The sequence below is a fragment of the Egretta garzetta genome, unplaced genomic scaffold (genome assembly GCF_000687185.1).
Source record: "Egretta garzetta isolate BGI_Z169 unplaced genomic scaffold, ASM68718v1 scaffold773, whole genome shotgun sequence".
In the NCBI taxonomy this organism is placed as follows: domain Eukaryota; kingdom Metazoa; phylum Chordata; class Aves; order Pelecaniformes; family Ardeidae; genus Egretta; species Egretta garzetta.
The window spans coordinates 77,359-90,765 of NW_009259273.1; the positions used below are offsets into that span (position 1 = coordinate 77,359).

Here is a 13,407-nt window from a genome sequence, read left to right on the forward strand (position 1 = left end):
TCGTGCTGGGCACCACTGAGAAGAGCCTGGCTCCGTCCTCGTGACCCCCACCCTTGAGATATTTGTAGGTAGTGATGAGATCCCCTCTCAGCCTTCTCTTCTCCAGGCTGAACAAGCCCAGCTCCCTCAGCCTTTCCTCCTAGGGGAGATGCTCCAGTCCCCCCATCATCCTTGTTGCCCTCCTCTGGACTCTCTCCAGGAGTTCCTCATCTTTCTTGACCTGGGGACCCCAGAACTGGACCCAGTGCTCCAGGTGGGGTCTCCCCAGGGCAGAGCAGAGGGGGAGGAGAACCTCCCTCGCCCTGCTGGCCACGCTCCTCTTAATGCACCCCAGGATGCCATTGGCCTTCTTGGCACCAAGGGCACCCTGCTGGCTCATGGCCAGCTTGTCACCCACCAGGACTACCAGGTCCCTCTGGGCAGAGCTGCTTTCCAGCAGTTCAGCCCCCAGCCTGGACTGGTGCCTGGGGTTCGAGATGCTGTGGCAGGTCTCGAGTCTTATTTGCATCTAACTCCCTTCCTGCCTTGTTCCAGGACGCTGTTTCTGCTGCTACAGATGAAGAACGGCTGGTTAAAATCCATGATGTCATCCAGCAGCTGCCCCCACCTCACTACAGGTCAGTGCAGCCTTTACGCCGCTTGCAGCTCAGCATTTTATTATTGCTGGCATTTCAGGCGTGAAATGATACCATTCTAGTTCTTTCTCTCAATATTAAAATGGTTTATGGCTATATAAAGCTGATTTACATTTTAATTAGCTCGTTACCAAACACTGTATACTTGGCATAGTCTTAGTTGACTTCCTTGGAAACTACGTATAGGAGGCAAATGCAAGCGCGTTACATCAGAAGCGGCTGATGATATCACAAAGGAAATACCTCCTCCCAGCAATAACAGTAACAAGCAAATTATAACAATGCTCAAGGAGAATTACTAATTATAATCTGGGGGTTAAAAAATCACCAAACAGTTACAATAATATAGTCAACCTAATTAGTGCTATATGGTAATGAGTCTTGACTAAGTCTAATAACACCTTAATGGTCTTTAGTAGTAAAAATTACATCGGTGTGGTAAATCAGCATCAGACGAAAAAGTGTGGTGCTTGATAATATATCTTAGAATTATGTATTATAATATATGTAATAACAATATAGTACTGTATGTTAATGATGCTTTAAAAAGTATTAATAACTAATAGTAAGTAGTCTTGACCAACTATGTATTGTAATTGGTATAAATAGCTAATTACAATGGACGTTGGAGGTTATTTAAATATCAGTAATTTAAATATCAATGTAATTTGCTGACCCAGTTGTGATGCTGTGTCCTGAGAGGTTTAGGTGCTTGTTTATAGTGAGGGCAGGTGGATATTAATATTTAATTATAGCAGTTTATGATAACCACCAATTGGCATAGCGGTTTACGGTCACCAGGGTTGTGATGCCCATAGATGATGTTGGGCTATAGATATCTAATTACAATACTTTATGATAATCATCAATTGGCGTAAAGGTTTGTTAGTGTAATTAATATATGTTAATTTGCAGAACCTGTTATGAGTCTGTACCCTGAGAGGGCAGGTGTAATGCATGAAGACCGTTATTTAGACATTGATACCTCTTTGATAACTATAATCATTTGTGTTACTAAATAATTAAATATTAATTATTGTAACGTATGGTGATTAGCTGGACAGGTGCAATGCTGTACCTGAGTGGTATAAATAACTCTATATATTATTGGACTAGCAAAACTTTATATTATAGTTAACCATTTAGTCATGACTAATTAATGTGGTGCAAGCTATAAATGTGTGCTACTTTCTATTTAAACAACTGATTAGCGTAATAGCTGGTACTTTGTATTAATTAATGGTAATATTTTACGTTAATTAAGGGGGCAGGGCCTTGAAGATAAACTCATCTCCTTTGTCTGATTTTGCTCTGGTGCATTCCACCCATTCCCTAAATTTTGTGGGGGTAACAAATTGTTTTGGGAAGTGCTGGGGCCCGTGTGTGTATCTTGCTCGCAGACTGGAGTGGGGGGGTAGGACAGAGCTGGTTGCAAAATGATGCAGATGGACAGGGCTGCTGCTCTCCTCCTTTCCTGAGATTTGCTTGGAAAAGGAATAAAAAAAAAAACAAACCACTTTATTTTTCTGCTACTCTGCGCTGAGAAGTTCCATGCAGGTAACCAGCCTGCGGGAGCGCTGGAGCTGTCCCGTTTTGTTTCCAGCCAGGAACGTCCATCTTCACTCCAGGCCTTGTCCCTTTGGGGAACTTTGAGCCCCAAAGCCCCCCTCCATCCACTCCCCCCCTCAAAAAAGGGGTACGCAGCGAGGCAGGCACAAGCCAGGGCTGCTGCCAGGCGACAGCACGGAGGATACATCAGCATTTTCACTGCCACCTTGTGCTGCCTCCTCCTCATAGGTGTTAGCAGGACTGTTTAATGTAAAAAAAACAACTTTTGTTTTTTAATGTGAACAGACACCTCTGCAGTTTAACCTTCCATTTGCCCTATGCACCTATAGAGACCTGTAGCCAGTAGTTTTGTGAGCAGAACTCCGATACAATTTGCTGGTTTTCAATATCCCGGGGTGCCTCCTCTCCCCCCTTACCAAGATGAACATTCCAGATCCTTCCTCCCCCGCATCTAACGAGCACCGCAGGACCTCCCGTACAGCGCCACGGGTGCGCTCCTGGCGCACGGTGCTGCAGCAGAGCAGCCAAGGGAGGGATTTCCAGGGCGCTCCGCTTCTCGGTCCTGCTGCGCTGGTGGCATTTGGGTCATTCCCATCCACCTCAGGGTTTGCTGGATCGAGCCCTCAGCCTGAGAGTGGATTCTTTGGCTGCCTTTTCATTGAGCCGGGACAAATCCCACCCCCATGTCATTATTTGCTAAAGACAACTTTACCATCAAGTCTTTGGGCACACAGTTCAACATTTTTTTTTCCTGTGAGCTGTCAAGCTAAAAGAAAATAACGAAGTGGGGTTTGTTTTGTAAATTTGCAGCATGGCTTTGCTCAGTGGTGCTGAACATTTGCCTCTCTCCTGTTTTCCAGGACACTGGAGTTCCTAATGAGACACTTGGCTCGTCTGGCTGATTACTGCTCCATCACAAATATGCACACGAAGAACTTAGCAATCGTCTGGGCTCCAAACCTCCTAAGGTACTTTTTTTTTTTTTTCTCCTGTCTCAATACAAGATAAGTCTTTATATTTATAAAAAAGACAGATACCTGTCCTCCAGAAAATCATAACTTTCAGCAGTTGAGAAAGAGATCTTCCTTTCTTCCAGCGTGCTTTTCTCCTCCTGTAAAATTTCTAACGGGAAGTCGTTCCCAGCAAGGGGCTGTTGGCAGCAGAACCACCCCGTATTACTCTGTCTCTCGCTGCAATGCAATCCCACTGACTGCAGTGGCAAGGAAGGAGTCCCCCCACACCCAACCCTCTTTCTAGATGATAATTTTCCCTCTCCCGGTTAGATGAGACTAATGTGTCCTTGCTCGCCCAGGAAAATTTGTTCAGTGGCGTCACTGATTTCCCATTGCATAAGTCTCTAGAGTCTAATTTGACAGCTTTTGGCTGCAAAAATTCAAACTTATGGAAATGATCTTGGATAGATCTGTCCCCTAAAACTTGTTTTGAATGTGTGTAATAGGGTAGTTAAAAATTAATGGTGTAATTTAAAAATTTTGCTTTAAAAGGAAAAAAAAAAGCTCCCTGGCCTCTGTTGTATTGATTTCTTACCAACCTGAGAAACCTGAGTCATAGATTCCCCTGTGTGCAGTTAATGAGGGTAAGCTCTTTTCTCCTTCCTGGCAATTCACCCACAAGCAGCCAAATGATCTCCTGTTCGAGGTTGCTTTTGTGAATATTGGGGTACTCGCTGCGCAGGATCAGTTGGAGACATCCTCCTACTAGAGGAAAAAAAAAACACGTTAGAAGGCCACAGTGAGCTTTGTACAATGCCACTGCATTAAACTGCTGCCATTCACAGTATCTGGAAATGAGTTAACAAAAAGCTCCCCACTTTGCAGTTCATTTACCTCGATCCCAACCTGCCAGAGGCTCCTTTTCCTTCTAGACCCAGTGTTCCTCTTGCCATTTCAGTACAACTCAAACCTGAAACCAAAATCTGGATGTAAATCACTAGTCAGTGCGATCATTTGTGTAATGCTTTGCTGAGATTTATTCTCTTAGCTGCCCCTAAAGTCTTGCCTGCCCGAGCAACCAGGCCCAACAGCCCAACGCGTGCCAAAGCCTTACCCACAAGGAGCCCATCTTCCCCTGTTCTTCTGGCTGTTCACATTTCATCTAATGTGCCTTTTCCTCAGATCAAAGCAGATCGAGTCTGCCTGCTTCAGTGGAACAGCGGCCTTCATGGAGGTGCGAATCCAGTCCGTAGTTGTGGAATTCATCTTGAACCACGTGGACGTCCTCTTCAGTTCCAAACTCAGCTCGGTCATACGAGATGGTGCAGGTGCGTGTCTTCCTCCACTAGCTTCACCTGGATCAAAAAAGGTAGCAGACACTTGATGGGCATCTGAGCCTCCCTGGGACATTTTGGGTTTTTACTGTAACCTAGAGGACAGATTTCTAGGGTTATGATGTTCAAACCTGGCAATACAGAACCTGGTTTTAGAAATTGCTATCAGTACCTTTCTTAGAAGCCAAGGTTGCGCTCTACAGAAGTGCACATCTTAACGTTTGGCTGCTACTTTTATGTCTTAGCACTGAGAAGCTGTAAGGAATCTCTTAACTCTGTCCCCCCTGCTCCCTCCCCTTCTTTTTAAAACCATCGCCATCCATACTCCTGCACGCTTACCCATTTGAGCTATCTTGTGGTACAACACAACGCATGATCTGTCTACCCCTATCAGCACCTGAGAACATAAATAGAAGTGAGCTGACGTAAAGAAAGCTCTCTGTACTCAGTAACGTTGACACTAAGAAACTTAGTCTTGCTCTTAACAGGGAGTATTTTGTTTGACATCTGCTCTCCTGGTTATTTCTTCTGCACAACCTGCATGGCCATCCAGCCACGAAGCCCTGTCTGCCCTGGCCCTACGGCTACTGCCTGCTCCTCTCCTTGTGTCGCTGATTTGCAGCTTTAGGATGAGGAATGAACTGCGACACATTTGTGCCCAGCCCTGGAGCACTAGAAACATCATTCAGTCTTGGAACCTACAAGTTCCCTTGAGTAACTACTAGGACCATAAGTATACAAGTATGTCAGGCATTGGAACAGGCTGCCCAGAGAGGTGGTGGTGTCACCATCCTTGGAGGTGTTCAAAAAACATGTAGACGTGGCACTTTGGGGCAGGGTTTAGTAGGCACAATGGTGTTGGGTTGGCGGTTGGATGTGATGATCTTGGAGGTCTTTTCCAACCTTAATGACTCTAAGATTCTATACCTGTTCCATTGAGAACAAGCAGAGTTGCACACCAGGAAGAAAGTTTACTCTCTCTCTGTCAGATCAACGTGGCTACCACAAGCTATATCTTACTCCTAAGCAGCATTAAGTGTGTCTGTCCACTTTGATAACATGCCCTTCGTATTGAGTGCGCACAGCCAGGGCAGTTACCATCACCCATGGAGTACAGGTGGCTGTTTTGCCAGTGTATTCGCTGCTCCCTGCTTTTAAACAAGTCCTACCTCTGCTTAGGGTAGCAGAGTTGCTCCGAGTCCAGCTTTAATTCCTTCTGGAAGGCAATTTTAAGTCAATAGGAGCTGGAGGTTAGCTTGGCTGAACTGAGGGCTGAATAACCCACAGCAGGCTGAGCTCTGCCAGGGGCAGATAAGCGTGCTAAGAATCCGAGCCAAATGATTATCCAGGCTTAGAATGGACCATGTAAATTCGGCTAATTGTTTAATGACTTGGTCATTTGCGTTCAGCACGCTTTGACACAAAACTGGTGGGGAGAAAGGCCAGGCTATGGCACAGCACACCAGCAAGGTGCAGGAACCCCATCCTACAGCAAGGCAGCATCCTCTTCAGTGCTTCCAGGAGCCTCTGCTTTTGAGCACGGCTTCTTGCCTGTGCCCGCCCGTAAGAGGTGAAAGGGGGGGGTGTGTGTGTGTGTGTATGTGTATATATAGAGAGAGATAGATGTGAAGGGATGGCACGCTTTCCCCCCCCACCCCTTAACTCATGGGAGCATCACCACCTAAATACTCGCACAACAAGCAATGGCAAACAAAAGCCGGCTGCTCTTACAACAGGCTCCTTGTGCTCCTTGATAGCGGTCTCCTCTGACCTCAAGCTGACTTCAATGTCAGCTGCTTTTACAAAATTTTACACGTTTATCTCCTAAACTAAGCCCAAGCTGTAAAAAGGCCAGGGGCGTGACAGCCGGATTCTGTGTACTACGTCCATCTGCACGTTAGTTTGCAGCAACTTCAGTCACGCATGGCATTTCCCATTGCGTGCAACCTGGGAATGATGGAAGCCAAGCTTTATAAGAAGAAAAACTATCCCTTTCTGTACAGACTTCTGCATGCAGATGAAGCTTAAGTAGAGTCTGTCAGTCCTACCTGCTTCCCCCTGCCTTTTGTTTTGTTTTGTTTTTTTTTAAAATACACTAAGCTTCTCTCAATTAGGAGAAATATTTTTTTTTGTCACAAACATATCTCTGACAACACGGTTATTTTGACCACATCTTTCAGGGGCTGGGATAACAAAGATTTAGAAAACCACAGCACCTCCCTCGACACACAGACTCAGAGCTTTGATGTCGGTACTGCTGTTTTCTGATTCTCCCTCTCGCCTGTGGTTTTCCCTTACAGGGCACAGTTCCTTGTCACGGCCCAAGTCTCTGTTGGTGTCCTCTCCTTCCACAAAGCTGCTCACGCTGGAGGAGGCACAGGCGCGGACACAAGCCCAGATCAACTCTCCCATCGTGGCAGACAGCAAATACATAGAAGTGGGAGAAGGCCCTGCAGCTTTACAGGGGAAATTCCACACGGTCATAGACTTCCCATCCGAAAGGTAGAGAGAAGTTTCCCTTCCAGCAGGTGTCATAACTGTTTCGGTTTTTTTTTTTATTACAGCAACAACTTGCTGATACCGACCTACACTAGTCATACGTAAGGTATTGTAGCCAGTTTTCCACCTGCTTAGGACTTCGTGAGGATTCAGCTTGCAGCAGTTGTCTGATGGACTTAGTTTAACCACGGAATTTCTGTGCCACTCCCTCCTTTTTTAGCAGGGTTGTCATTAAATGTATAAAGCCATGTTGTACGCGATGCGTATAGATGCCTGTACTCGTCATGCGCACAGAAACGTAAACACCTGGAAACATTGGGGGTTTCCAGATTTCAGGACTAATTGCCTGTAACAAATCCAGGTTCCCCTCAAAGTGGAGCAGTTGTGACAGAATTGATAACCCTGGACATTAAATATGGCAGCGGGAGGAGACAAATGCGATCTTACAGCACAAGCAAGAGATGCTTTTGAATACTTTTTATGCCTGCACGGTTCCTCAGAGAACTGCTGGTGCATCTCTCGGCTAAATAAAAGCCACTCATGTACAAGCTTGGAGCCTTTGCTCACCTTCATTGCCCTGCTCTGCGTGGTTTGCTGGAATTTACCCAGCAAGACTCTAGGGCTGAGCTATAAAGAATGAAAACATCCTCAGCTCTTTAAAAGAGACCGGGTTTCTAAGTTTTGTTTCAGCAGAAACCCAATAGCACTACTAACAGCCAGCCAGTAGCAGGAGCTAAACGCAGCTTCCCCCTCCAACAATTTGCTCTGTTTTCCCACTCCAGAAAAAGACCGCCCAGCAAGATGAAGAAATCGCCAGTTGGCAGCTGGCGTTCCTTCTTCAACCTGGGAAAATCATCGTCTGTGTCCAAACGCAAACTACAGCGCAATCCCAGCGAGCCCTCAGAAATGAAAGCCATAGCCCTGGCAGGTAAGGGTGGGCAAATCCGGCTTCCAAAAACCTGGGGGTTTCAGCCAGGCAGGATTCATGTTTACGGTGTGCTTCTATCTCCTTCTAGCGTTCAAGCCATGCATAACATCTTCAGTTAACCCCTGTCTTTGCTAAATGGATCTCACTTTAGCCTAAGAGCCCAACCTGCTAGAGCAGACACTTCTAACGCTTCTCTGAGTAGCTTTTGAAAGACATGGGCACCGCTGTAACAAGTCTCAGAATAATTCCTTCCAATACACTTGTTATGAAATAAGAATCCCTTTGCTGCTCTCAAAAGCCAGGCGATTAAACTCGGTAAAGGCGCTGTTCCACAAACACGCTCTCCCCGGAGGCAGTGTAACTAGAGAAGGCACCCAGCAACCTTTGGTAGCCACAGCCAATGTACGTAGACTGAATTCTCAGCCTTTTCGTACATAGCTCACTGTCTCTTTCCAAATTTAAAAATGGCAACTATACGGTTTTGCCATAAAGCACACCACAAATCCCTAAACGTGGGTCACATGAGGACTTTTATCCTGCCTTCTTCACGGTGCCATTTTCAAATTATAATCCTCATGGTCTTCTGGATAATAAACACGTTACAGAAATGCCCTTTAGGACCATCTCCTCGGGGCACTGAAGTCGTACTTGTTTAGTATGCATAAACTGAGTTGCATAAATGTTACTTTTCCCCCATTTTTAAGGGGATTGTTTGCTGGTGGGAGCCAAGCAATTCTCACAGGTACAGCCAGACAGAGTCTGTAGCAGGATGATGTGGGGAGTTGTTTCCCAACCTGTCATCTGCAGCAGTTACTGTTTTGGTAGGATACTTTTCCCCAGTCTGGAAAAATGTGTATCAAAAACTGATTCACTCTCTTGTAATTGCCTCTTGCCCGGTAATACAGGATCGTGGGTGTTAAGGGACCTCCGCAGGCCAGCCTCCCGTGCAAAACAGGACTACGTGTTTCTTAGGCAGCAAAGCATGTCAACAGTGGAACAGGAGAAAGGTTTTCTTTAAGGGCTCTGGAGTAAAAATAAAACCAAAAAAAACCCCAACCCCAAATACAAACCACTTTGATAACGCAGCTTCTCACTCTCTCGGTTGCATTTCCTTAGGTGGACGAGGAGACAGCGGGACTCTTCGCTCAGCTAAAAGCGAAGAATCGCTTACCTCTCTGCACGCTGTGGATGGTAAGACAAAATCATACCCAGGCTCTTAACATGTGCGGATTATAAAGATTTTCCAGCCCTCCAGTAAAAGCGGGACCTGCTAATTAATGAAGCAGCTTACCGCTGCCCAGCACAGATGGGTATCGCAGAGAAATGCTCTGCAGGCCTTTGTTTTCCTCCGAAGGTATAAAAAGCAAACCTTTCTATAGCCAGCGCCCCTTACATTCCTCCCCTGCCATCTCCCCTTTCTATTCTAAGGTGGAAAAGGCGGCGGCAGGAAGGAAAATGCTTTCTGAGAAAGCCTTAGGCCTATAGCCCAGTTCAACACACAGCTTTTGCACACAGCTTAGTTTCAGACTGGATCCGACCCGACAACTGCTGTAAAAGGGTTTGCACAAACATAATTAACAGTCACTGCTAACTACGTGACTTTGGTGTTTAGAGTTCACCAGGCGAGCATCTTGCCCGCTGCCTTAAGACTACTTTAAAACCAACACCAAACCATCACCAGGACAGTAAGATTCTGACACTAACCCCTCTGTATCTACTCGTTCCTAGGCGAGTCTAAACTGTTCCGACCCAGAAGACCTAGGTCCAGTAGCGATGCGTTGTCCGCTTCCTTCAATGGAGAGCTCTTAGGAAACATGAATCGCTGCAATTCTTACGACAACCTTCCCCACGACAACGACAGTGATGGGGACGAGGGGCTCATCCATGTTCCTGCCCTGATTTCTCCTCGATCTGCTGAAGACGTTGACCTGAGCCCACCGGATATCGGAGTCGCTAGCCTGGATTTTGACCCAATGTCTTTTCAATGCAGCCCGCCCCAAGCAGAGTCCGAGTGCCTGGATAGCAGTACCTCCCTGCTGGAGTCAGTCGGCATAAATAAGGAGAAGCCAAGCCTACTAAAGAAGGACTTAGAATCAGGCAGCCAGTCCCAGACACCAGGCAGTGCCACGAGCTCTGAGCCAGTCTCCCCTTTCCAAGAGAAGATGAGTCCCTTCTTTACTCTGGACCTGAGCCCAACCGAAGAGAAGACCTGCAAACCCCATGCCTTCTCACCCAAGATGGGGCGAAAGCCCATCAAATCGCCACCACTGACCACATCGGAACCCGTCTCCTTCGCACTGCCCAGCCGCATGTCGGAAGCGATGGGAGGAGTGCCCATCACATCCAGAAACTCCTCTGCTTCCAGCTGGAGCAAAGGGATTGGCATCACTGAGATCACAAACAGGTCCCCAACCCAGATGTCCTTGCCCCTGAAAAACAGTGAAACAGGAGCAGGGGAAGGAGCCCACCAAGAGCTGCAGCATGCCCAGCTAGTGGCTGCTGGCAAACCAGAGTTGCCAGAAGAAGGGGAGAGGCCAATGTCAAGCAGTCAGAATAAGACTGTACCCACTGGACACACACAGCCAGGTACAGTGCATTTTCCTCCATTCTTTCTTTAAGTTCCAAAGGGGACCTGCTCTCCAAACCATCCTCCTCTGCGTGCCTTGTAGGAGAGGGGATTGCCCGTCAGTTCTGATCACAAGTGTCTTGCAGGGCTGTGCAGATCAGTAAGGTCTTAACCTCTGCCTTCTCCCTACATCACACAAATCTCGGATAATTTTCCATAATACTTTGTATACCACTTTTTTTTTCCCCCCCATCCTGTCATACGTGAGAATCTCTATAGCATGTCCTTCTAAATCATTTCAGCCAATAGACCATCTACGACTTTTTTTTTTTTAATTAAAAACCTGCCAACACTCGAAGAAGGGACCTTTTCGCCTAAAACCTTATGATCAAAATTGTGTAAGGGTATCTCATTCTCCGCTACCTACTTCCTACCTCTCTAGAAATGCAAGAGGAGCCTTTAGACAATCTCTTGTGTTCTTCCCTTTTGGTGATGAACTGCTGTGCTGTTGAGCAGCGTTTGCATGCGGGACAGAAGATAGAGTGTTTCACATCAGGAGGAATTGCCACTGTGAAAGTGTGGAAAGCATCTTCTTTTTTTTTTTTTTTCTTTTTTTCTTTTTTTTTTTTTTTTTTTTTAAATAGTCGTTAAGGTTAGGTCACTCTCCTTATTGGGTAACATAAAATCACTCTCTCTCTCAATTTTCCCCCCATTAGGAGCAGTTGCCCTCGACTCCCCCCAGGATCCTGTTCCCGTCAGTTCTGTGTCTCTTATCCCTCCTCCTCCTCCGAAAAATGCAGCGCGCATGCTAGCCCTAGCATTAGCCGAGTCCGCACAGCAAGCATCCGCTCAGTCCCAGAAAAGGCCAGGAGATGCTCATTCTGAAAGCACAAATTACGGAGAGGCTGAAGCTGGCACAGCTCTAGAAAAGCTCCATCTCTCTGCTGGTGCTCCAGACAAGCTCCACCTGTATACCGGTCTGCCCGAGAACCGGCTTCACTTCCAGACCGGTGCACCAGTAGAGCAGGATTTCCAAGGTAGCAGCACACCCGGGGAGCAGAACCACCCACCCGGTGCACCTGGAAACCGGGACCCCCCACCTCTCCCCACTGGCATGCCTGGGGACGTGCCTGGTAGCAGCAGAGACGCAGAGCAGGAGCAGTCCAGCTTCCATCCTGGTAAACCGGGGGACAAAGACCACTTCCCCTCCCACGCCGGGGACTGGGAGCACACGCACCACCATACTGCAGGTGCACTGCCTGACTGGGAGCCACCCCCACCAGACTTGGCTGTAGATAAACCCCACCTCCGCCCATGCCTGTCTGGGGACAAGCACCTCGCTCCTGCCTGCACAGCTGATGACAAACTTCAGTCTCCTCCTGTCCTAACCCCCGGGGAGAAAAGCGCCCCGGCTTCCATGCCGTATTTAACAACCACCCAGCCAACAGCAGCAGAGCCTAACCGTGGGCCAGCAGGTCCAGCCGCAGCTCAGGCAGACGTCACCGTTACAGCGGCACAGCGCACGCTCACGACCAGCCAGCCGGCCCCGTCCCAGAGGCAGGATCACCAGGCAGCGACGGGACAAGTACCGGCAGCCTCGGCAAAAGCACCGAATAGTTCCAGTCAGGTACGTGGACGTGCTCCCCCCCCAGCCTCGCACGTATTTGCAAGCGCGGTGTCCGTGCACGGCTAATCCGTAATCGTAGGGGGCCGAGCTCTGGGACAGTCGGTCCGAATCCAAATATCAAGAGGCAAGGGATTCACAGGTTACTGGAAATTACGTGTATACGACAGAGACGCGGCCTTACAGGAAAGCAGCGCAGAATTTCCTAAGCAAACACAAGGGAACGTCCCGATATAGCTGCTCTCCTTGATTTTAAGGAAAAAAGCATCCGCTGGGGTGACTGATGGAGGGAATGCTAGTTCAGAAGTGCTCGGGAACAAGTAAGAATTCTTACACCCTCTCTTCACCGAGGCTGACATTATCCTCTTCCAACATCCTCTTCGATGAAGCAGGTCAGATTCCTGGGGTTAGACATGGAAGTGTTCACTCAGAAACCCAGACTGCCCGCTGCCCGTGAAACCTGCATGCCTGCAGCCTGTCTTAAGCACTCTTAGCCACGTTTAAGGAAGGGATTTCTGCCGTCTTACGCTACTTGATCTGCTCAGCAGGGCGTGAGGAGTTCAAACCCAGGTACATTTTCAGTAAGACAAGTACATTTATCAGCAGACCACCAACAAAACACCGTGGGCCACTGTGTAGAAGTTTTAACCTGTTGCTGTAAAGAGACAGCCACCGCCTCCCCTTTCTCCAATTTGACACTGCCAGCAAGAGCCCCCACAAGCCCCTTGGCTGCCACTTGTGACAGGCCCCCAAATCCCCCAGGGGCACCAGGCTGCCCTTGCTGCAAAGGGGAACCTGCACATCTCTTCTGCAGCGAGCAGCGCTGGGTCTCCACAGCAAACAGAAACCAGGCACAGAAAAAACTTAGCTTGAAGGAATTCATCCCAGCGTCTGTGATGTTTTAACTACAGATTTGGGGGGGAAGATGCTTGCCTTTAACTTCTGCTGGTTTCTTCCCTATAGGTATGGGGCGCAGCTGCACCTGAAAAGCCACCTGAGCCGGCTCCTGTCTTCGTCCCAGAGAGCAGTTCCACCACCCGCTGTGCTGCTTCCGTGCCCACGGGCCACCAGAGCCATTTGGAAAAGCCTTGGGAGACCACAAGGGCTCCCCCGCTGCACCTGCGGTCCGAGTCCGTCCCGACTCACTCCTCCTACAGCTTTACACCCCCCGTCCCGCCTGTGAGAACGCTGGAGAGCAAAATTGCTGCCGCCATGCACTCCAACAACACGGACGCCATCAACAACTCCAATTATCACGCCTTCCTGTCCTCCTCCATGCTGGCCGCCTCTGTGGAGGAA

At 48.1% G+C, this 13,407-nt stretch overlaps 1 protein-coding gene across 1 annotated transcript in view; it reads left to right on the top strand.

The window, feature by feature from the left end:
* The window catches only part of LOC104123813 (rho GTPase-activating protein 32), an 84,211-nt gene that overhangs the window by 67,486 nt on the left and 3,318 nt on the right, over positions 1-13,407 (top strand). Inside the window, 9 exon segments of the mRNA XM_009636098.2 lie at positions 535-617; positions 3,065-3,172; positions 4,340-4,485; positions 6,792-6,993; positions 7,773-7,918; positions 9,035-9,109; positions 9,647-10,504; positions 11,201-12,111; positions 13,072-13,407. The exon segment at positions 13,072-13,407 is cut by the window's right edge and continues 1 nt beyond it. Coding sequence (XP_009634393.1) covers positions 535-617; positions 3,065-3,172; positions 4,340-4,485; positions 6,792-6,993; positions 7,773-7,918; positions 9,035-9,109; positions 9,647-10,504; positions 11,201-12,111; positions 13,072-13,407 — 2,865 coding nt within the window.